Source organism: Catharus ustulatus, chromosome 6, assembly GCF_009819885.2.
Source record: "Catharus ustulatus isolate bCatUst1 chromosome 6, bCatUst1.pri.v2, whole genome shotgun sequence".
Taxonomy (NCBI): Eukaryota; Metazoa; Chordata; class Aves; order Passeriformes; family Turdidae; genus Catharus; species Catharus ustulatus.
In genome coordinates, this window is record NC_046226.1 from 20,927,850 (window position 1) to 20,953,757 (window position 25,908).

At 37.2% G+C, this 25,908-nt stretch overlaps 1 protein-coding gene across 2 annotated transcripts in view; it reads right to left on the reverse strand.

Annotated features, from left to right (window-relative positions):
* Positions 1-25,908, reverse strand: part of TSHR (thyroid stimulating hormone receptor) — a 47,083-nt gene that overhangs the window by 13,398 nt on the left and 7,777 nt on the right. For both annotated transcript variants that reach the window (XR_004418313.2, XM_033063530.2), the window contains exons 2-8: positions 22,373-22,444; positions 19,156-19,230; positions 11,996-12,070; positions 10,768-10,842; positions 7,996-8,073; positions 6,957-7,025; positions 560-637 (exon numbers count right to left, since the gene is read on the reverse strand). Coding sequence is in view for 1 of the 2 variants with exons in the window: in XM_033063530.2 (XP_032919421.1) it covers positions 560-637; positions 6,957-7,025; positions 7,996-8,073; positions 10,768-10,842; positions 11,996-12,070; positions 19,156-19,230; positions 22,373-22,444 (522 nt within the window). In the remaining variant the exon portion in view is untranslated. The remainder of the gene's footprint in view (positions 1-559; positions 638-6,956; positions 7,026-7,995; positions 8,074-10,767; positions 10,843-11,995; positions 12,071-19,155; positions 19,231-22,372; positions 22,445-25,908) is intronic.

Here is a 25,908-nt window from a genome sequence, read left to right on the forward strand (position 1 = left end):
TATTTCAGTTCTCCTTGTGATCAGTCGTGGGCACTACATTACATTCTAGACAATTTTGAGATAGGTAATGTGATTCTTCTGGAAGTTCTTCTTTGAGGTTTTATTTTCATTCTATATTATGATTCCCAATTTTAGTGAAAAGTTCTTTGGAGGATTGTAACATCAGACTGGAAGCCAAATAACATGAGAAAAAAGAAGAACTTCAGAAGTAACTATTTGTCTAAAATTATTTTTTCCTCTCTTTCAATTTCCTTTACATATGTGGTACTAGAGTCCTCCTTTTGGATTACAATTGTACAGCTGTAAGACAGGCTGTAGAACACAATCTTCCATAAGAATAATTGGTAGGAACAGTATATGTAATGTAGGATGCAAGCATTTCATAAATCAGTTCCCTAAAGCACTGGTTTTGTTGCTGGTATTATTTTTGTAAATATGCCATTCCTGTCCCTGCTGCTCTGATGCTAATTGTTGTAAAGAAACTGTAAGCTAAAGCAGTGTTATTTCTTTTTTTCTTATCTTATTTTTAGCTTTCTCTACTTCATTTTTACCTACTTACAGTAGAGTTGGTCCACTGTGCACTCCCAGAAAGGCATCATCATTGATAACTTTGAGGTATTTGTTCTTGTGCAGATAGCTGCAGAAACAAACAAAATACAGTGATTTGGAAGTAGTTATCCATAGGTTACTGAAGATCTCAAGTTTACTTGCCTGTAGAGATGTACAAAAGCAAAAAGGCCATCTGTTCCCAACCACATATTGAAGCATAATCAGTTACTTCATTTTCTGTGTACTCAAGAAACAAAATACAGGTTTTCCATTTTGAAAAGCAATTAGACTCCTCAACAAATACTTTATTTTTCTAATTTATTTATTATCTTTGTTCCAATTTTTTTTTCTCTCACTGTCATAAACATAAGGGCACATGCATAGACACTGTATCTTCAAGTGCATATGATATGTGTGAGGATGTGGTGAAATAGTTTTGTTTTCTCTTCTCAGAATGGAGTATGAGGAATTACATGATGGAACACATCATGAACAAACAGGAAAACTATTTCCCCTATGTTGTGAGTTCAATAAAATTTTTTAATGCTTAAAAATTTCAATAGTCAAGAGGAGGTTTTTACATACAGGCCAAAATTTAAGATCGAAGTTTTGTTATAAGAAGAGCAAAGAAAGAGCAGGATGTTTGGTACCCCATTATAAATATTTACAAGCTAGCTTGTGATATAGCTAGTAAGATCAAAAGTGCAATAGTAAGGTGGTCACAACAGGTGCCAGAGGCTGGCTGTAAAGTTCACAGAGTCACAGAACATTCTGAGTTGGAAGGGACTCACAGGGATCATCAAAATCCAACTCGTGGCCCTGCAAAACACAGCCCCAAGAGTCACACCATGTGCCTGAGTGTTCTCTAAACCCTGCTGGAACTCTGTCAGGCCATTCCGTGGGGATCCTGTTCCACTGCCCAACCACCCTCTGGGTGAAAAACCTTTTTCTGATATCCAACCTAAACCTCTCCTGACACAAGTTCAGCCCATTCCCTCAGGTCCTGTCACCGGATACCACAGAGAAGAAATCAGTTCTCCTCCTTCTCTTCCTCTTTCTCTTATCTTTCTCTTTCTCTCTTCCTCTTCCTCTCCTCTCCTCTCCTCTCCCTCCCCCAATCCTCTCCTCTCCTCCAGGCTGAACAGACCAGCTGCTCCTCATACATCTCAAGGCCCTTCACAATCCAGCCCTCCTTTGGACACTCTCTAGTAGTTTAATTTAGTTCTTATATTGTGACCAAAACTACTCACAGTGAGGCCATACCAGTGCAGAGCAGGACAATCCCTTCCCTTGCCCAACTGGCAAACTGGTGTGGAAAAAATTAAGTAAAGATTCTAATCCTGTCCTGGCTGAAGTCATCGGCAATTTTTTCATAACATTTACTGGATATAAGCTTATATTGATCACCATAGTGAGAAATGAGAAGTAAATGTACTTCATCTGGGTTACACAACAGAAAGTCTTAAGAAGCCAAATAATGCTTCTGGCATGTTATTCATTGGACATTACTCATGCCTTAAGCCTTGTTTCTTACAGAGGAAAATAGTTCATATCACCTCAGCTATTGTTTGAAATAAGCTTTCATTCTTTATAAATATATGACGTTCTAGCATCACCTGGTGTTTGTGTTTTCTGAGAACTGATTTTCATATTCTGTAAATGGCACATTATTGTTGTGAACATTTCCTTTATTGTGCAAATCTCCTTATGATTTTGTCTGCAAAATGAATACAAAAATTAAAACCAGAACAACAGTTAAGAATTCATCCAAGATTTCAACATCTAGATTGTAGTGTTGAAGGACACAAAACCCTGCTTAACCTAATAAAACCTGTCTGCTTTAATAACTAGACACTATTATACAACCAGTTAATTGCGTGTCCAATTTTGAAATACTTTCTCCTGATGTTTGAGTACCATAGTGACTAATAAACCTGAAATATAATACCTGATATGTCTGATAAAAATCTTCAAAGTTACAAATAGAAACAGCTAGAGACTTTGAGAAGTACAGAACCATGTGTTACTAAGGAGGGGCTACGATGTTAGCTGCCAGTTTTCATATCAATGAGTCAGGCCCATCAGAATGTACAATTTCCTGATGCTAACTGGTTTCAGTTGTTTAAGTCCTTTTATTTTGATAGGTACTGCTTTTAAATCTAAAGAATAAGGCTTTGGTAAATACTAATTTGATGAAGAAAGCTTATGGAGAGTCCGTTCCTTCTGAAAGCTACTTTAATTTTGTTGTTGCTGATAGCTAAATGATACAGAATGTAATTTAAATCCCTGCAGAAGGGAAAATCACAACAGTGGTATCAACACATCTAAACAAATCTTAGAAGTTTTAGAAATCACAAAGTTGATGTGTAACATCTAGCCTTAGTGGGGACACTAGAATAATTGTAATTTTGGAGAGTTGGTGGATGGCAGTCAGATACACATGAACACCCCCGTGCAAACCACAGGAAATCTGTAGTAGTAAGTGCGGAATCTGAAGTAGAAGATGTTGATGTTTATGTAGTGCTGTAAGTAAATGAAGGCCTTTTTTCACATTTTTCAATCCAGTCAGAGCCGTAAACCATCTATACTCGTGTCTAACAGTCTCTACAGATTCACAGTCCAGGAGTAAGGGGGAAGAATATTGCATTAAGCCTCAACCACACCAGAAAACACTGTGACTGCAGTGTGCTGAGCAGGACCTTCTGAGAGCACAAAACACTAGCAGGACATCTCAAGTGCTACGTAAAACACGTACATCCAGCTGGATTGCGAAATGAAGGTTAAAGAAAGGGAGAATGGGCAAAAAAGATGCATTGGTAAGTGAGCAGTACTAAGGATTCATCGTATGATTTTTCCACACAATCATTTATCTTAACTCTGAGCTGTGCCAAGCATCATAAGTGAAACCTGAAAATGTGTACTGAAGTAAATATATTCTTTTGGAGTTTATTTTTGTGATTAGATTTTGAGATCGCACACTTTGCAATTCAGTAATTTAGATCTGTAAAAGCTCATTACAAATATATTTTGCCATTCACTTTTAAAAACTCTTCTTTCCTCCCCAGTTACCTTACAGAAATAAACATTGGTGCAGCAGCACTACTTTGCAGGAGTGATGCAGTTTATGGACTTTAATGATGGTGGGTTAAGATGAGAGATTCAAGTGTCAGATGAATGCTTTTCAGTAAAAATGTCATTCAGCCCTTCGTTCCTGGTTCCTTACTTCCCTGCTCTTATAAAACTTACACAGCAATTCTGTGGTTTGCTGTTAAACACTAATCCTTGTTGGATGACAAGATCAACTAGGTAGTGCTATTATTCAGTATAATAATGGAAACCCTTTATCCATGGTTTGTCACCTATACCTGCATTATTTTTTTTGTCCCCCTTTAATTACATAGGCATTTTAATGCTGCAAGAGTGGTAGAAAGGCATAATGCATAGTAGAAGATAGGCTCAGAGATTCCCAAAAAGTCTTTTAATTTATTGATGGAACATGAAGTCTTTGAATAATTTGCCAAAAATTTATTATTGTTTTTTATTGTTTTGCTTTGTTACTTATTTTTGTCCTTGAGATAATAATTCAAAACACATTCGAATTTCCTTCACCCTTTTTCTATTAATTTATTTTTGCTCCTATTTTTGTTAAATTCCAGTGCTCTTGGATCAGACCCAGAGAAAAACAGGTACTTCCTTCACTATACAGTGGTAGATAAACAGTTCAAATTGGAAATGTCAGAATAGAGAAAATGAAATATTTACCTTACATAAACTTAATGTCGCTTCTAGAAACAAATATCCAAACTTGCACTTGGCAAAATTATCCTTTGTCCTGTCATATGATAACCAAACTACTTCAGAAAATTAGTTTAGAGATTTCAGTGTAGTTTATCAAAGAGATAAAGGCTTTGCCACTCATATTCAACTCCGTAGTTTGCCTTGTACACCTGGAGTAGTGCTCTGGTCCAAGTAAATGTCATATGATTTAATTAAGAGAAAAGTGTTTGTTGTAATAAACCGTTTTTACTGCTGGTAGATAAACCCATGAATATAAGTCTAGTTTTAGTTATTCTGTTGGTTGGTTGTTGCTATTTTTTTGGTTTGTTTTTGGCTTTTTTCTTTTAAAATTTGATTGACTAGTGCATCATAGGCAGTCTCTGGTAGGATTCACTTAGGGTCATAAATCCTAGAACATATCAGATTGGAAGGGACCCATAAGCATCATGGCAACCAACTCTCTGGTCCTTGCAGGACAGTGAAGAACAAAATCATGACTGGGACCATCATCCAGATACAATTTGAACTCTGACAGGCTTGGTGCTGTGACCACTCCCCTGGGGAGCCTGTTCCAGTGACTGACCACCCTCTGAGTGAGGAACCTTCGCCTAATGTCCAATTGAACTTCCCTTGATGCAGGTTCATTCTGTTCTATTATGTCCTATCACTGGTCACCAGAGAGATGAGCACCTGCCCCTCCAGTGCCCCACCTGAGGGAGCTGTGGGCTGCCATGAGATCTCCCCCTCATGCTCCCCTTCTCCAGGCTGAACAAGCCAAGTTACCACAGCCACTCCTCTGAAGTATTACTCTCAAGGCCTTTCTTGACTGCTCTCCTTTGGACACACTTAAGGGTTTTATATCCTGCTCGTATTGTGGCTCCCAGAACTGCCCCCAGCACTCGAGGTGGGGCTGCCCCAGAGCAGAGCAGATCAGGACAATCCCCTCCCTTGCCTGGCTGGCAATGCTGTGCCTGGTGCACCGAGGACAGGGTTGCCTCTCCTGGCTTCCAGGGCACTGCTGACTCATGTTCGACTTGCCATCAGCCAGGACCCCCAGATCTACTTCTGTGGGGCTGCTCTTCAGCCTCCCACTGCGTAACATAACCAGGATTACACCGTGCCAGGTGGAGAATCCAGCAACTGTACTTGTTAAATTTAATGTAGGTGGTGATTGCCTGGCTCTCAGGTCTGTCTAGATCTGTCTGTAAAGCCGTCTTCTCTTGGCCTTAAAAATACTTCTATATCTTTAAAGAATACTAATTACAATTTTTTTTTCATAAAAATTAGTGAACAGTGTCTACAGAGTCTAGTATGTGCTGTCTGCTTCTCGACTTCCCATTCAATAAAGCAGATGTTTAGGACTCCAGATCTTCTACAACTACATTTTCATTTGATTATTTAATAATAATGATAATTCCAAAGAGGAATAACACCTGCATACTGTGAGAGAAGCATAAAGAAAAATTGCTACAAAATAGTATCCAACCCGTGTTTTGTCAAATGTAAGAAATGGAAGAGCCAATACAGTTCATATATTGGCTAAGGCTTGGAAAGTTTCTGAGTATTGTTGCATGCAGCTTAGAGGGATTCAGTCAAGACACTGGCTTTATTTTGCCATATTTTACATCTTGAGATTTCTGTGGGCACTTGTACAAACACTATGTGCTCATAGAAAATTTCCTTTTTCATGTGAAAGTTTAAAGTAACTGAACTAGTGTGAATAAAATAAGATCTGTTTCAGATCTTTTGTTTAACACAAACCTTTCAGACTTTAAGAGTCTAGCTAGCTGCTAAGCTAAAATAGTCAGTTTGGAAAGATTAGGACCATGTGAAGGATGCTCTTATGGAATTCTTCTAGAATTTAAGCTTAATTTAAAATGAAGTACTAAAAATAATGATATCGATCCTCATATCTCTCTGGTTAATTTAAAAGCCCACTATGAAGAAATCTCTTTACTCATGAGAATGACAGACTCCTCAGTCAAGCTTCTGTAGGACAAGAGTAAACTCTGCCAAAGTGAATGGAGTCTCTAGAATTGAGATGTATTCTCTAAATGATTTGATTTTTGATATGGTGTAAAAAGGATATTTACTCAATAAATATTATTTTTTCAAAAAATACAATAAGAAGTTTCAGGGAAATATGAAATGGTTGGTTCATGCTTTTGAGATGTGCATCTCGTTTCCAGTGTGAGTGGCTGGTTCCTCTGAATTGCTCCCAGCACCTTACACCATCTCATTTTTGCAGGTGAAAGATACCTGTGAATGAGCTGCTACCATCAGTGCTACACTTACTAAAACAAAGTCTTGTAAAAAAAAAAGCATAATTATCTTCCAAATTGTCTTAGAAAAGTTACTGATCAAATGAAGTTTTACTGTAGCCTCAAACCAAAGCAAAACTCACAATGGGCTTACTTGGCATGATTTTATTTCTGAGCTATAAATATACATACTAAATGAAAGCACACTGCAAAAGACATTATGCAATGATATTGTTATTGCTGGCTGAAATTAACATCCTCTCTTTGCGCCTTAAAAGTAATTAAAATAAGATACATATTTCAGAGCCTCAAATAATGAGAGAAGTTTGGGTTTTTTCTTCTGAAAGAAGAGAATTACCTGCTACTTACATAGCATCCAGATTTGTCCCATTAAAAGCACGGCCTTGAATGCTGGTAAAACCATTATTGTAGAGTTTACTGCAAGCAACAAAGAAATTACTTCAGTGTATTTTGGGTTGCTTCAATACATGAATACCTAACATTTTATGCATCATTTTTCTTTGCAACAGCATATTTATGGATGGGTTAATTTTAATCTCTTGAAGAAGCAGTAGTTACTGTGCAAGGTCAAATGCCCAGAAGCACTCCTGAGAGCACCTGAATCAAGGATACCATGTGGTGCCATCTACCTCTTTTCACAGCAATGATAGACTAAATCACTTTGCTATAATTTTCCCACACTTAAACTAAAAGCAAGGAAACAAAATCCTGCTAGGATGATTAAAGAAGGCTAAAGGAACTAACAACTAGCAAAAAAGGTCTGATTTTACTATCAGGTGGGCCTTAAATTTTTAGAATTCATTCTTTTAGTCTCTTAGGGCAAATGGATTTTTTTTTTAGAATTTCTTTAGAATTCATCTGTTCACATCCTAATGCTCTTCCTCCCAGTTCAGGTCATAACCCATTACAGTAATTTCACTTCCATCAGTCCTTTCTTGTGGCTCACATTGGCTGACTTGCATAACTGAACTTTATTTAACAACTTTATTTCAAATACGACTCTTCTGATGTTTGCCATCCATTAGTTTACATGGTATGTAGCACTCAGGTTGAAAAAACAGGCACAGTTATAACCCTGCTGTAGCTTTACAGGGGGAGAACTTTGCAGACTCTCCTTGATTTTTTTTCAAATATAACCATTCATTGGCACTAGGGTCATAGAAAAACAAAACCACTGTAGTCAAGCCAGTTTAAAGAAAAGAGCAAGACTGATTCAAGTAGCTGTCAAGGTACAGAATTTATGAAAACTAGAATATAGATACTGTCTGTCTGTGGTGTTACTCTGTTGCAAACTACTAGAGAGTAGGACAGGAATAATTTTATTTTTAAACATTTTAAGCATTACCAGAGGGGTAATTGCCTTGTGACTTAAACTGGAAGAACTTACAGGGTTAGAGATTCATTACAAAGCCCATGGAAAGCATTTGCAGGCACTGAAGTCATATAAGGATTATCTGCAATTTCACTGAAAAAGGAGACAAAATATCACAATCAAACATCTGCCCAACAGAGTGTCTGGAGAACAGCTTTGTTATTTATTGTTCTCTGCCTTGATAATAAATCTAAGTTTAAAACATAATTATTTAAGTAAATTAATTTTAATGTCTTTTAATATTAATATAATATATAAATAAATAACATTGTAATATTTATTATATTATAAATTTACTTTTATTTATTCAATTTAAAAATTAAATATAATAACTTGTTTAGTTTTATGTAAGGCCAGAAGATACAAGTAGGATGAAGGACTGAGCATATTCCAGCATCCAGGAAGACAGCTCATGAGGTAAATGGGGTTTGTTGTTCTGGTGAGGTGTGCCAGCCTATGGCACAGACAGATCCCTGGTCTCATGAGCCAGAGAATAAATAGAGTGAGCAAGCATTAGCTGCAGTGTCAATTGAACAACCCACACGGCTTCAGAGCTGAAGTCCTGCTCTCTAAATTCAGATAAGGTACCAGATAAAATATTATTCAGGACAGAGGCATTTTACTTTATAGAAGTGCATCTAGCACATCTCTTTCACTAGTAAGTGAAATAACTTACCAGTTCTTCTCACCTCTTGTCCAAAGGAATGTTTCACTACTCATTTCTTAAATATTTTTTTTTACTCCTACTCTGCAGTCTCAATAAGTACTATGTATCTTCAGACCAAAATTCTGTTGTAACAAAAGGGAGAAAGGAAAGCTAAAGAGATTTACTTTTACTAAACTGAAGAAGGAGAGACATAAAAGCTGGTAGGCAGAGCAAGGTCTTTGATTGCCCTTTTTCTGATTTTTCCTGAATAATATTATAGTCTAGAAATGAAAATATTGTGCAAAGTTTTCTTTTTATTCATCTTGGAGATTAGGTACAGCCCACACATAAAGTCCATGGGCTGAGAAGTCCTAACAATTACTCATGAGCCAGAAATAACTTCATTCTTTTTCTGTGTTACATTTGTGCATATATATGTGCTAACACTGAACAGTACTACAACCATTTTCATTCCAAGAAATTTTCACTGATATGTGGTTTCCACCACAAGTTATTTGGGTTTGACATTTTGCAGATTGGTTCATTTTTTTCTAAATAAATGTTTACTTGTAAGTTGCTTGATCTCAAAGGCAAATAGTAATATAATGAATGGGTTTTCCACAGCTATACCTTATTCATGATTTAGAAATCTATTATTTTTCAAGACCATTTTTCTTCTTGATGGAAGAAACAAAAAGTCTTTAATTGAATGGCAATATTTAGAAATGTATATCATAGAACTATCTTCCTTCAAAGTACAGGTCTATTGTTTAAAACCTCTATACAGCATATAAGACCTATATTTATCCTTTGTTAGTTATTGCTATTAAAAAAAATCAAGGCAGATGTAAAACAATGTTTGGCTTTCTGCCAGTAAGAAAGGCACTGAGTTAGTTGGAAGTAAGAACACAGATGGTTGTATAAACTGCTTTGTTTCGTCTAGCCTGTTCAATTCTTGGTTCTCTCTGCTGTGTAGAAGTAGATCTAGCAGAGTTTTCAATCTAAGCTGAAGCCCTTCTTGTCTTTGAGAAACTCCCTGATAGTTCTTAGGATGTAATTACATCTCACATCTGACTGACTCAGGTTTCAGTCTTGGAGGCCTACAGCCAAGGTGAATGTGTGTTAGAACAAAGATTATCTCAGAAGATCCTTGGAAGGGAAGATCTCATTGCTTCCTACAGGTCTACACTTTTTAGCAAAACAAGCAGCATTTCTCTATTGCTCTGAGGTTCATCTTGCACACCATGACTGCAGTGGGAACTGACCCTTGACCAAAAACACCACTTAGCAGCACTGAAACAAGGCCTGCAGTAGATCATCAATCACATCTTTGCAAATCACCTTCTAACATAACACTTCTCGTTTTTAATTGCCTTTTGCCTAGCCCATCCAGCATTCAAGCCTCTTCCAGCTGAAAACTGCCACAATATAAGATTTCTAACTCCTCTCTGGGTCCAAGTGACCAAGATACTTTCACCTTGTGTCATCCTGCAAATCTTCATCTGAGCTACTCTTCCTCTTCAGCTTGATTACAACACAAAATTCTGACTTAGATTAACACATGTGGATGGTGTCTGTGCTTTTTAAATAACAAGAAACTCCTGCATGTTTTAGAGTTCAAAGCAGAACTCTTTGTTTCTGAAATTCCTTTAAGGATAATAGTGGGAGACCTAGTGGGAGTCCCCATTTGCATTCCCATTCTCTTTCTTCAAGAAATTGTTCTGCAGTTTGCTTCACCATGCCAGCACAAGAAGAGAATGTTAGAAGAATTTTGATAGGATGACTTGATGTTAGCAGGATGTACACCAGCTCAGGTCTCGTGTGTCACACTATTCTGACTTCATATCAATTCGGGTACTGCACAGCCGTTGCAAAACCAAGAACAAAATAAAAGCAAAGGGCCTGTAGAAGTTGTGTATTATGAATGTGCTGTGTGTCCATGTCTCTAATTTAGGTCGAATGTATAGTGCTAGGCTACCTGGCGTTTTCCAGATTGGGTGCTAATGATCATTGAAATAACACTTGAGGAAAACTGCTTTGTCAAACTTACATATTTTTCTCAAAACCAAAAACCTTCATTATACATTTTCATGTGGTTTGAGGATGGTAAATTCTAACCAGCTGTGAGGACAGATACTTACAGCAAAAAATTCACATCAAATGAATAGATTTTGTTGAGGTCTGGAAATACTTTGAGTCCAGTATTAAAAATACCACTGAAAGAGAGGAGAAACAGAAAGAATGGCTGCATCACTGAACAACAACGAACAATGTATTTAAAGTGTTCAACAGGGCAGGATGGTTATTGCATCCTCTCTATTGTTAATCAATTCATTTATAATGAACTATCCAAAACAGAACGATGCAAGAGCAACATAAAAAAAATTTAAAATACCAGACTTACAGAATCTAAAAAATAAGAACATAGACTAATAAGACAGCCAGATCTGCAGAGGGAACCATCCTGTGAGGTTGATAGGAAGAAAAGAGTTAAAACACTGGTTTATTTTAACTTGAGACATTAAGGCTGCTTCAGTTAATAGCCTGGACCCCTGAATCCTCTATCTTTTATTGAGGCTAAGAGCTGTTCATAAAGCTCTAAAAAGGGAAACTGTCTTAAAATGTGAAATGCTTAAAGCCCCTTCTTTATGAACTCCTGTAGAGTAAAAATAACTGTAATTTTTAAAACTACTCTCCTGAAAAGGAGTTTTTTACTATTTTCTTTTTCATTGCTTTCACATCTATAGGAAAATCCAGACAAATCTCTCCTCCTTGCCACTGCCCCCACCACACACACACGGAGGCTTTTCTTCCAAATATTTCTCAAAAGCACTGAAGTTTCTTTTGTAAATCATGGGAAATTTCCAGGATTTCTTTCTGCCATAGTGGTCATATGAAATCAGATGTCTATAGATGAGCTTTTCACTTTTGGCTGACAGGTATGCTTTAAAACCCTGCAACGTCTAGTAAATACTAAAGACATGTATATATCTGTTTTGTCTCTTCTTCCCACTCTTTCCTACAAAAATAGAGTCAGACAGCACTTACCATGAGAAAAGAGCTAGCTGTGGAATTTTGCCAAGGAATATTAGTGTAGTCTAGATATTTAAAGGTTAAGACAAATGGGAAAACTACTGATGAATTTGTGAACATGTTTTCCTTTCTCACAAAAGTAGTAAGAGTTCCAACCCCTACCCTTGCTGGCTTTGTCACCACAATAAAGCAACAGGGAAAAACACAGCAATCAGTTCCAAAATCAAATGTAAACTTACAACACTGCTATAATGTAAAGAGTAATTTATGACATTTAAGTACCACCTATTTCAGGAAATTTATACAAACCACCACATACAAGAGCTAAATACTTACAGGTATTTCAAAAGTGGGAGGTTCTTAAAGGCATCTGGATCTATGTAATCCAAGTTTCTAAGATTACGAATTTCACTGTAAAAAGGGAGGTACATTGATAATTAATATTTAATAACTTATCACAACAGAAATCAGCAATGTTAAAATGAAATTTCAAGGACCTAATTCCTGCAGCAAGATTTTTGTACTGGCCAGCACTAGCTCAGCACAGAGCAGTCTTACAATGATGTATTATCATCTGAATAGGTGCCATCCTGAGGACTGGCTTTTTGAAGCAAGGGGGCAAGAAGTACCTAAAACTTAATTCTCATTCCTCTATTTTCTAGCTGATTTATTTCTTTTCTATCTGTAACAACAGTCAGCAGTCTGGGCTGCACCAAGCAGACTCTGCCAAAATTCTCAGTATTGAGGTAGTTTCAGTAGACCTACCAATTTTCATATTTTATGAAAAAAATCCCTCTCCCATCACAGGCACATTTTAAATTTCTTAGACTCTTTACTGTTTCCAGAAGGATGTGGATGTTTTTGCATGTTTGCTTCTATTTTTTTACCCTAAATCAGCTCTGGACACTGGTCTCATAACACTGCTGAAACAACTCTCAGCCTTTCTTAAAATAGAAATCATATAGAAAGAGTGGTCCCAGGCCAGGTAGCCAGGGGAGCAATGGGTCTGAAGAAAACATTTCTAGCTATTTATACAAAGAAATTTGATAAAGATGACAGATTTAGATGCCATGGTGGTGCAGGTTATGTGGGTGATGTTCCAGCCTTTAGTCAGTCAAAGAAGTGCTGCTACTGGACAAAGACAGAATCACAGAGGCACTCACCGAATCCCAGAATTGCTGGGTTGGAAGAGACCTTCAAGAGCATCAAGTCCAACTCATGCCCAAACACCTCAACTACACCATGGCACTGAGTGCCACATCCAATCTTTTTTTAAACACATCCAGGGATGGTGACTCCACCACCTCCCTGGGCAGAGCATTCCAGTACTTGATCACTCTTTCTATAAAAAACTTTCCCAATATCCAACCTATATTTCCCTTAAGACTTAGCTTAAGACTGTGTCCTCTCATTCTGTCAGCTGCTGCTTGAAGAAAGAGACCCAATGGGCAGAAAATAGTAGTATTTAATGTACCATGACCTAATTTTGCCAAGTAACACATATGTAATATAAGAATCAGAAAATTTGGATTTAAGACTATCTCTCCCTCTGGAATTGTTTTAATGTGATAAAATCAACCCAGACAAGTTGTGTAAGAAATAGAAGTGGGAAAAGAGACAGAAGTTAATAGATAAATCACAATGTAGACACTAATACAAAAACTTCAACTCTCCATATACTGTTGTACTGACAAAACAGTTCTGCTTCACTTGCCAAGTCATTAACTTTTCCCTCTGTTTACTAAAACACTGCAGGGAAATGAGGATTTACCTTTTACTTGCATGTTAAACTGATATCATTAATTGCTGTGGTACTGCTACTGTAGTGCTGCATTTGACTATTCTTCACATCTGTCAGCTACTTTGAACTGTAGCTCTGTTTCTGTATTTAAAAGAAATCCTCTCAGTATCAGTTTCTCGCTTCTCTCCAATGATTTTATTAGTTATGCAGCTATCACATTCCCAACGGTGGAATTTGCTTCATAAATATTAACTGACAGATTTTTTCCATCACTGACTGCTTTCAAAATGTTGGACTTGTGAGCTTACTGGCCTGATACTCCTCTGTGGACCAAGCATATCCCAGGGAAAGTGAGTCTTCAGTTCAGCCTTTAGCCTGGAAATGGATGATGCATTGGAGTATCAAAGAGTCATCAGGTTTTGGGTTGTTGCTATTCATAGTATTCTGTGTAAATTATTTGGATGAGGGTACTGGAAATAAGAATTCAAAATCAGCAGATGGTACTAAAATTAAAATAAAAAATAATGTAATGAGATACAATTTTGATTTATTAAGTAATTGGACCATGAGAGGACATTTCCTGATTTAAAAAGGCAAATGAAAAACTAATTAATCTGGGAATGAAATATTTTAACAGCCAGATGAGACAGTACAGTAATGAGAGAAAATATTAAATAATGTGAGTGAAGGAATCAATATGATTCAACTAAACATTGGGAAAATGTCTCTGCTGCTCAATTTTCTTGAACTGGTAATGTTGGGATTAAAAAAGAAATATGCTTTAATATATTCTGTATTTATATTTGCATTTCATCCTACACTTTGTATTTCAGAGGTGTCTTAAAGCCCAGAAAGAAGAAAAGAGCCATTGTGGAGTAGCCAGCAAGGCTTAGAAGTGTCTAGTCAAAATAGATGAGAGAGGTATAAAAATAAAAGATGATTTGACAAAAGTGAGTGTTGCACTTAAAAAAAATGAGGACACAAATCCAATTTTCCCTACTTCTAGTCCAGTCAAATGTGCCTCCTGCATTTGACTGGCCTGAATATGTGGCCTCTCATTTTATCTGGGTGAAAAAGAGGAAGATCTTGTGTGCTGTGGATAAATGTAGGTAACACCAAAACGACCATAACACACAGCTCAGCTGTAAATTGTAGATTTATTCTGTCATGCTGCTGGCTGGAGTATTCAAAAAGAGCAAGTAGAGACACACAGACTGTTAGGCTCAAATTAGCAGGGGCAAAACACAGTGAAGCCTGAGTCCTGCCTTACATATCAAAGGGGGCCTGAAACCTGCAAATCTTCACCAGGCTGTGTTTTACAATCTCTTATCTCCTTTCCCTGCTTACAAAGAGCCCCCAAGCCTATAAGAAGAATGCTTTTAAGTCTTTCATAATTTTCTGTTATCTGGTGAGAATATTTCACTTTAGTAGACTAAAAACAAGCAGAACAAACACAAATACATGAATTCTCTGACACTGTTTTCTAACATCTCCCCAGTGCAAGATTGGTCTCTGAATGAAAACAATCTAATCCAATTTATTTATATCCTTGCCACTCTTCTCTTTTCCAAACCTTTCCTCCCCACAGATCTTCAAATTCATTTCCATTCATGAGCTGTCCTGCTGTCCTTGTTTTAAATACTCAAACATCACTAGTCTTAGAGTACTGGAAGGAATTCCTCCCTAAAATCACAGATTTAAAGGATATCTATTGCTCCATTGATATTGGAGCCTATGAAGTTAAGCCCATAAGGAGGAAAGATATTTAAATAGTTCTGATCTCATCAATTAACAGGACAAACTGAATTTCACCATTTCTTCTACAGTAATCAGTCATGACTAATATATTCAAAGGTGCATAAATGTTATAGAATCCTAATTTTCAAACTGTAATCAAAAGATATAAAAGTATGTGCCAAGACTTACAAATAACTATGAACTTACATTTAGTTGCAAAGCTATAACTACTTTCAAATCAAAATGAATCTAAAAATGAAACTAATAGTAAGAACTATTCAAATATTAGGCTAAATAATTAATTGAGACATATGTTTGCCAGCTAACTTTTCAGAAAGGTTAATATGCTATTTAAAATTCTATCTGAATTTGGTAACATTAAAGGAAGTACAAATTTTTACTTATTTAAGGGGAATCTAAATTTCATTTACCAAACATTTTTTTTGTACCTGCCTTGAAATATTGATACATTCTTGAATCTGTTTAAGCCCAGAGTTCAAATTGCAAATCTGGCTTTAGAGTAGCTATATAACCATGTTATGCTGAGATACCTACAAAGACTAAGGATATTCAGGTCAGCAATTTTGAAATGTTTTGAAATAAGCTTTTTTCATTCTCTTGTAATAACTTGGGCCCCTCTCTATATCTTCTGAGACTTACTTTGTAGCTACCTTAGCTTCTCTCACTTGTACATTTACTTCCATGTTTTATTCTCCCCTTGCAGCCAAACTATCCATGTTATTTTACCTGCTTGCACCTGTTTAAGCCTTTGCATCCCGGGCACCAGACAACTGGCTTAGGCTCCCAACAGTCTACTCCCTATCTCCAGTCTGCAGATTTTAAGAAGATTTTTTTGCACAGCACTTATCCCAGCTCTGAAATTCACTGCAGGTACACAGCATTCCCCCACAGATCTCTTCAGGCTTCCCCTCCAGTTGCTTTTCTCTTCTTCCTGCAGTGCTGTATCCCATGGCCTGGCATCAGAAGCTGCCCAAGAGGATGGTGGGACTGCCCTGGCCCTTGGCTCCATCTCCCTGCAGAGCTGGAGAGTGCTCCCCCACCAGCTCTCCAAATGACGTCACATATATCAGGGCAAGCTACTTGAACCATAACCTTTGGACTTGTTCCCAAATGCTGAGAGGGGTTTTTATGTGGTTGTATAAGAGGAGAATGCTTTACAAGTTAGGTAAAGAGAGTAGGGAGAGACCAGGGGAGGATAAGCCAAGACACAGAGAAAGGAGGAAAAGAAAGAATGAATTTTCCTGAGGTTCTGTTTGCAGGAATGTTTCCCTGAGAAACAGAGACCTAATTACAACAGGTTTTTATTTAGTGTAATGTTACAAAGCTTCAGCTCTAGTAGTAAGGCAACTACACAGAGACACTGATTGCTAATCAGACCCTTTCACAAGTACATTTACAAAAAATACAAATACATACTTAGGTAATTGTATGAGAGACAGCTCTGAATTTGCAAACAGACATCCTTAAAAAAGGTAAATACACAAGGAGGAAACAATAAACCATTGCAAGACAATTAACACAATTGGAGAGGGAAAAAAACAGCAAAAGTTTGTTCCTTATTTACATCTTCATAGAGTGGAAATTTTGCCATTAATTACCAGCAAAATGAGATGTGGCTCATTAAAATACAGCAGGCAATGAGTATCTTTAGTTTGCAGAAGTTGCTCAGTACTTGAAAGGCATAGATTCATAAATATAGGACCTATGCTTAAAGAGCTGAGGTCTGAAAGGAACAGAAAGGACAGAGGCACATGAACCAAATAAGGACTGAGAAAATGGGTTGCTGAAGATCAAGGCTGCAGTGCACTAACTAAGCTTGGCAGGCAGATCATGATGAACACAGGATGCCTATTCACATAACACTTGGCTTAAAGCAAAGCATTAGTTCCTCCCTTCCACAAACACTGAATTTTCTCTTAAGAAGTTCTTATGTCTAAAAACAAATGTTTTGAGAATGAAACTGTGTATAAGTTTCAGTTAGGGTAAAAAGATTATTTACATAAAGCTGCACTTTATGAAAGTTCAAAGAAAAACAAGTTGTAAAAATAAAACTTTGAAATTAATTTTCAAAACTGTTAGAGTAATCTCAACCTCCTTTAAAATACTTTGTGATAATCTTAACCTAGTAGTATTTTAGTAATAGTACTGTAAAAATACTGTGTAAATGGAGAACATTGAAATAATGCACAAGATACAAATTTATTCCTATATAATCCTGCTGTTTGGAAAGTAAATAAAACTCAACAGTGATAGGTTTTAACAAATCAAGTTACAGAAACAATTCATACAAATTTTCAAATCTATAAATTGCTTTCTTTCTCAGCTTATATGCAACTGTCTAACTTGCCAAATGCTTGGACTTTCCCTGATTAAATCAAACATGTGCCTTACTTCCATACAGATTTTATAAACCTGGTAAGCACTTTTGAGTGGTAGAGGTGGCCCTTCTTTGTGGGCTATCTGCAAAGCCTTGAGGTTTTTCTATAACTTTTGTGAGCAGAGTTCTGATGTCTTGTCCTGGATAGCATTTTTGGCTCTTGTGCAGAAAAAAAAAAAATTGTATCTTGTATGTCTGTGTACAGTTTCTCTTTTGGCAGTGATTTGCAAGAAATAGAAGGGGGCCCACATTACCATACCCTTGTGTAGTGGAGCAGGAAACATTCCCTCCATCCCTCCCCACAGCCTGTGCCAGAGGTGACATGAGAGTAGGTGCTTGTGAATTCTGCTGACTGCTGCACAGACCTGCAGCTTCCTGGTCATGGACAATACTATGTAAAGTAAAATTAAAAAATATCATAGAAAATACAACAGTGTTAAATCATCATCTAATTCAATTTCTGAGTGAAGATTAAATAGATCTATGGAATTTCAGATCATACAGCCTCAAAGGCCTGCAGCAGTAGAGACAATGTCTCCAGGAAAACAATTCTAGTGTTTATTTATACCAGCCATAGGAATACATTTCCTAGAGGCTGATGTGAGTCTTGTCTAATCTACTTTAACATCATTATTACTTTTTCAAACATTAGTGTGAATAGTGGTGGTAACTTTCACCGCTTGCAACTACCTTAATAAGTCAATCTGCCTCTGGCATGTTTTCTTTCTGGACACAAAAAACTTTTCTCTCTGACAATGTTTTCTGGATCCCTGGTGACCAACAGTGCTGTCCCATGGAACCTCTGCAAACAAAAATCTCTGAAATATGCCAAACTGTAATTCAGCTGAGCTTTACAAGTGGCACGCTTTCCAATCCCTCCTTTGGATCACTAATGGAAACATAGAAGTACTAGATACAGAATGAATCCTATGGAGCTCTCTATTCAATACCTTACTTTCTCATTTTGACAGGGTCCTAATGGATGACAAGAATTCTCTAGATGCATCCTACCAGTTCTGTAAGTGCCCTTAGAGAATCACTTGGTGCAGATTGGTCAGAACATGAGAACAAAAAGGTGTAAAAATACATCCCAGAAACCTTTTTACATATTATTCTTGTTCCATTTAATAACCATATAAACACTCCTCATTTCACTAGTGCACTTTCAGAATGATTACTTATTCTTCATGTCACCAGCTAGTGCCATTTTGCTCTGTGCTTTGGTCCTTCTGATTTTATTTCTGATGCTTATATTAGTGTTTTACATGTACCTCCAGTAAATTGACAGAAAGAATTCATAGTTGCCATCTTATTTCAACTTGACATTAAGCTCATGATGCAGTCCCACTAGTTTCTCACTACATTTACCTACATTTCTATGGGAAGATACAGAAGAGTAAGGGAACCAAAAAGATGTATGGAAAGCAAACAATAAAATAAACTCCAGAAGAGGCTGACTCACTCCACATTATGGAGAAAGGAAATGAGAAAAGGAATATTTAGCTATATAGGAGACAGGAATGACGAACATCATCATGTACGTTATTTCTATACATGTTATTTCTATAAATTCCAAATTTATCTCATCACTGTATTCATTTATTTAATTACAGTACTTACATGTGAGTGACTTTGCTTAAATTGTTGAAGGAATGGGCCTCCAGACTCTGAAGTGTTTCATCTATAGAGATGTAACTAAACACAGCAAACAGAAAAATAAACAGGTCTCAGACACTGAGAAGCCACAGCTAGTGCCCATCATGCCACGTCATTTGTGGTCTCATTATTTTCTCATCCAGCTATGATGACTCAGAAAGAGCCTGAGAGTGCAGGGTTTAAATCAGATCAACACTTGGCAGCAGCTACAAGGCACTCTCCCAGCCCTTATTTTCTTCCTTCTCCCTCTCTACCTTTCTTTGCTTTTTTTCCAACCTCAGCATCCCCCGTTTTGGTGCCCACCTGTTGTTCTCTGCTGCTGATGGAGAGCAGGTTGGTGACACGTGGGGCACTTCAGGAGAGGACAAGCCGGAGCAGGTATGGCAATGGAAACTGAGTTGAGGCTGTGCTGTATCAGCTGGCACTGGGCAGCACAGGAGGTGCAGGTACATGCAAGGAGTGCAAGGAGTGGGGAGCTGTGTGGTGGCAGTGCCTGTGGCACAGCACTGTGCACAGGGTGGGAAAGGCACTGTGTTGCACAGGAAAGTGTGCACAGAGGAATCGTGCTTTACATGGTGGAGAGCATTGTGGGATGCTCCTTTGTGTGGAGAAGCTGTGGAAAAAACACTTTGAGGAGCTACAGACTGGGTGTTTGTGAGGTACTCATGAGTGTGACTCCAAAGTTTGTGAATGTGACCCCCACAGAAAAAATGTTCCTTATCCTTGATTTAAAAGTACTGAATGTTCAATATGTCCTTAAATCAGCAGAAAACACCAGGTGAAGCCCTTTTACCAAGATTTAGTGTATTTGCATTATTAACTGTGGAAACCAGAAATTTCTCTTGCATTTGAATATCCTATAAAACTTTTTTTATTCAGTGATGACTTTCTGGCAGGAATTAGCTTTGCAATTAAGAACGTAATTAAAATGTTTTTTCTTTCATTCATGTGGAAAAGCAGCATGGGGAAAAAATCTCTACTTCTGGCTATCAAGAGTACATAGACATGCATTCATTTAAGAGAAATTGAAGCTCTAAAATTTTTGTTTAAACAAGGTTCATAAAGAGGACAACTAAATTTTCTATTCAGTACAGATTAAAAAACATGTTTATTTGTGGAAATCATATAGTAGACACCATATAGCAAAATGAACTGCTGTATTTTGAACAGTAAACACAGTATATATTCCCCAGTTGAAACTTCAGAACATTTTCTAGATGAATTAGGAAAACCAGGAATGATCTGGTAATTTTCATTGCACAGAAATTATGGGCTGGGAGAGGCAAATGAGACATGTGGTACATTAGAGGCCAAGACATACACATAAAACTTGTAGTTAAAACACAGGTACTGATTCCCTGAGCTGAAGTTTATATCAAGAAGGTGGGAGTTCATGTTTTGTGGTAGTAGTAATGCTATAAGAAATATGCAGATGGGCATGGACACTGTTCAAATTTAAACTGCCAATTGGAGCTTCTGGAGCCAAAGAAAGGCTGACACCCTTTTATATATAATTTAAACTCTTCTAAACTAAGTTATCCTTTTTTATATATAAAACTATACATCATGTGAGGGATATTCCTCCCACTCCAGAAAACCCCAAACAATACACCATTTATCTGATTAAACTGAGATGGTAAATGGAGCTTCAGATACCAAGAGCAATTACTTAAAAAGATTTTAGGAAGTCTGTATTTCAATATATCTGGATGAAAATATAAAATATAATAGGCAGGCTATGTTCCCCCAAAGTCCTTTATCATGAATTCTTTAACGGTAATCCTCAGCTATTCGGTCAAAGCTCATAGAGAATTGAGACTTGCAAGGAATATCAAGGGCAAGAAAAGAATTCCTATTGCTACATTAGTGATAAAAAGCTGAACAAGAAAAAATGGGCCTGTCGCTGAATGTGGCTTTTTCAGCTGACAGTGGTCACAGATAAAGCTGAGCACCAGACTGAGTTAGAGCCCTATACATTCTGGTTGGATGGTATGAGCAGATTGTGGTCTAGAGTCCTCCTGAGGTCCGTTCTCAATTCCACGGCTCTGATTCTGGGCAGTGAATTGTGAGGTGGCAGAGAGACTCACTGCATCAAACAGACATGCACAGGATCACCGATTATGGGCCAGCGACAAAGAACAAATGTGGGACAACTTTTTGTCAGGACTGCTGACACCAACGAAGAGTTCAGTACAAGTGTGGCTGCTGAGGAATCCATTCCGTGCAGGTAGCTCAGTTTGCAGCTGCAGTGTGAGCTGCAGGATGAGCTCTGAGCAGCAGGAGCCCGAGGCAAGGGGCCAGGAACTGCTGAGCCTTTGATAACCGCGGGGACCCGTGGCACAGCCAGGTGAGGGGCACACTCAGGCACAGCAGGAGCCAGTGACCACAGACTCTTGTGGGCTTCAACTACGAGAGTGTAAAAAAGCCCAGGGATTCCTTTGTTCAGGGTCCCTCCTTGTAGGCACCAAACTCAGGCTATTTTGTTATTTAGTTATTGAATCAAAATTAAACTATTAAAGGGTCTGGACATCTGAGACTTTGCTATGGGAAATGTGGGGTTGAGCTTGTAATGGTGTCAACGTGACTCTCAGAGTAGCTCCTGGATGGTTGGACAAGCAGGTTTCCTTAACACAGCCACCTTCAACAGGACAAATGTAGTCACACCTGGTTCTGCTTTTGTGGACTGTATCCATGCATATGTTTGCACACAAAAGAGTGACACAATGGAAGTCTCTCTCACATCACACAAATATTAATGTTTTGGTCGAAGTCCATCTCTAGTGTAGAAATGCCCCATGTCTCCAATGAGATGTGCTACAAATCATGCTGGCAGCTGGAAACAATTTTTTAACCAGGACCAGCAATTGAGTATGTTAATCTGTTATGAATGAAATTATTTACTGTAATTTGCAAACTAAAAAAATGCTTTATAGCTTTATCACATTGACTTCAGTAAAGGAGGTCTTGTTCACAAATGCACAGAATGCCTTCCTATAACTGGTTCAGGTTATAAACAATAGAATTATTACCTTCAGTTCTAAAACGTAAGTGATGAGGTAGCAAAGTAATATAAACATTTTCATTTCATAAGTTTTGATACACAAAGACAGAATTTTGGAGAAGGAGAGTAATTTTAAACAAAAATTTAAAGGAATAGTATCAGAAACCAAACAGAACTTACATCCTAGAGATGTTGGGGAGATTGGAAAAAGCATCACTTGGAATTTTTCTTAGATGAGTCTCCAAAAACCTCCTAGAGAAACAAAAGTTTGGCAGTTAATATCCTTTGGTAAGTACAATTTAAAATGTTAAAATGTTAAAAGTCCTAAACAGCTTCAGCTCTGCAGCAATATTTTTGTTCTTATCTTGCCTTTTCTCCACGTTACCATCTTTGCCTCATTTCTATTCCTGTTTCATTATGCGGCTTGTTTTGTTTGATGTGCTCCATCAATCTAAATTGCAGCTTTCTGCATCATCCCTCCCAAGAACTCAGCAGTCAGTGGTGATGATGGACTTTCCAAAACTCCAGAGCATGACCATTTGCCTACTGAATTTAATGAAATATTAAGAGAATTCTTTTAATAATTTCAGGCTCCACAAAGATATCTCATCCCTCATTCTGAGCAAGAAATTCAGGTATGTCAGCCAAAATTGAACGAGAACAATTGCATACTACTTCCACAGAATTCTCCATTTCCTTTGTAATAAATACTACATTCTTCCTCCCCAACAATCTGATGCAGGGCTGGCATGTACCTTACCCATCTGCAGGAGATTTCAGAAAAACCCACAATATTTAAGTGAGATACTTATCCACAGCCAAGCTCTTAACAGAATGAATCTCCAGCAGATTCACTTCTCTAAATAAGAAAGGAGGAAATGCTTTTGAAAATCAGCCTATGATAGCTATTAAACTTATAGTTACAACCTGTTGTTGTTAATCTTTGGTTTTTCATTACAGTTTGGGAGTACCCTTACAGAATACCTAGTCAATTAATAGTTTGAAGAATAATCAAGAACAAATTATAAACTTTTCCCCTAGTTGCTATTTAATAACAGTTAATGAAAAAAGAAATAAACAAATTAGGATGATTTCCTGATTCTGTTTTGTTTCATAATGCTAAATATCTAATTACTGTAATTATATTTTATTTACATAGCCAAATATATTATCATCTTGAGATTTATCAAACTTCTGGAACGTGCATATAAGAAATAAAACTGCAGAAATAGAGTTTAATGATAACAATATATCTGGAAATTCTTAAAGGTTTTTTCTTGAATTAAAGTATAAATTAAGAGAATGTACATTCCTATAATCCCAAGGGAAGAATCTACTTCCCCAGTCTACCTTCTCTACTCCATATACTTGTTACAAGAATGAGTAAAGGCTTCTACTTTTCCAACAGTGGATTGATGTTTCTCCTGACCTCAATACACCTGGCTCCAAACAAGCTCCCAGCCATGGGAATGTCAATTGGTCCAGAGGTTATGTCCATATAGACATGTTATTTTAATATCCACAGCAGTATGAGTGATATTACTTCAGTAAGATATATTAGGGAAGTAAATATATATGTTATGTAGTTGCCTCTCCATTAAAAAAAAAAATTAAATGCACATCTACAAAACACAATAAGTACACACTACCTAAAGAATTTCAGATTGAAATAATATTATGTATCATTTGAATCATGTCAACAAAAGCTTTATATATTTGAATGAACTATTCTCCATCAACACGGAGGAAAGTATTTACCATGTGTCAATATGAAAGAGAATTTGTCAATTTGAAACAAAGTAAAAGATTTTACATCTTAATTTAATTTTTCTGAGAAAACTATAACAAGCAATGATCTAGCTTTTATATAGGAGAAATAAACATGACAACAAAGTAATGGCTAGGCAAACAGCTAATGACACATTAGTTTCTAGGCTTTTATATCAAATTAAATCCAACACAAACAAAAATATATATTTTTAATTATTCTGAAATAAATGCATTGTAGTCTTTCAGTGGTGCAAAAATAGATAGAAAAAGGCATTTCACATAGTGATATTTGTGCTGAGCTTACCAGAAGATGATTACCACCTAGTGTCCAATGCTAGTATGACCAATGTGGTAGGAATGAGGGAAAGATTCACACAGTAAAGGAGCTCTGAAAGTGGGGAATCACCTCTGAGTATGCAAGACTACAAAGCTGCTTTCCTGCAACTAGCAGTCCAACAGAGTAACAAAAAGTATCCCTCAAAATTGACCCACCCCTAAGAAATTAAAGAAATTAGATTATTTCAAAATTGAATTGTACATGTCAGTGTTTGGGACACGTATCCTCTTCCTACAAGCTGAAGTACATATGGACACTGTCTGACAGGCAGGAGTTTAGGTTGGTTACTTGCTAATTTATAGCAAACAGAAAACACCAATCCACAATGTTGGAGCTTATCCTTGCTCAATTTGTGATCACCCAGTACTTCTGACTGGATCTGAATTAAAAAATACTTTGCAGGAAGGAATGATCCCATCCTCAGTCAGTGTTCAGATGACACCAAGATGGGCAGGAATGCTCATCTGCTGGAGGGTATTGTATAGAGGATCCTGTACAGCCTGGAATGATGGGGCAAGCCAACTACATGAGGTTCAATAAAGCAAAGTGCCAGCTTGTTGTGTCTCCTCAGAGCTCCTTGTGCACCTCCAGCCTGCTGGGGTAGTATGAGAATCAGGAAAGGCTGTGATTCTCTAAGCACCGTCCAACAATAATTAATACATTCCTGAATTACCAACTTGTTTTCCAGCACAAATACAAATCCAATCCACTCCATATCACCATACGTGGTACTGTGAAAAAAATTAATCCAGCCAAAATCAGGCCACTTTTCTGCAATTTTTGTTTCTTTTTTTTTTTTTTTTTCTATTTCCTCCCAGGCCTCTTAAGTCTTTTGCCTGCAGCACAGCCTGAGGAAGTGGAGTAGAGGACAGACCAAAGAAGCACTGAAGTGTACCAGACGTACAGCAATCTATGGAGCAGACTTGCAATTAAGGGCAATGAGAGTGCTGGCTGATATCATTCTGAGGCTACCCTATCATCTTTGAATTATCATGGTGATCAAGGGAGGTTATGTCTGAAAAAGAAAATCATCATGCACATCTTCAAGTGAGGTAAAAAGGAGGAAAAAGAGACTAGTGGCTGCTATTTATTTATTTTTTGTGTGCAAGTAATTTTATACATTTGAATGTTCTTTTGCAAGTGCTATGTATACAATCAGAGGCAAAAAAGTTCCTTTATTTTAATCTATATTTCTATCTTAATAATTCCTAACATACGGTTTGACTTTTTGACCTCTACCGAGCAGCTGGAAGCAATTATAGGCACTTAGTGGTTCTCTGATTAAACACAATAGTAGCCAGCAATTACAGCCTATTCTTACTCTCTTTTCCTGTAGGAGGTGAGCCTCTTCAGATAGCTCTTTTCTGAAATTTCATGGTCCTGTTTGAACTTTCTTTGCAGCAATTTATAGGCTTTTAGTTCAATATTTCAGAAACACAGCTCTTCTCTATTGTAGTTAGAGTACATTTTATTGCAGGGCATCATAAAAGTTTAAAGTTCAGGGTGAAAAAGAGTAACAGTACTAGTTTTAGGTCAAAATCAAAATTTAGTTCAAAAGTAATGAAATAGGCATGTCTGTGATCACAATAAAAGAAAATATATGAAGCTG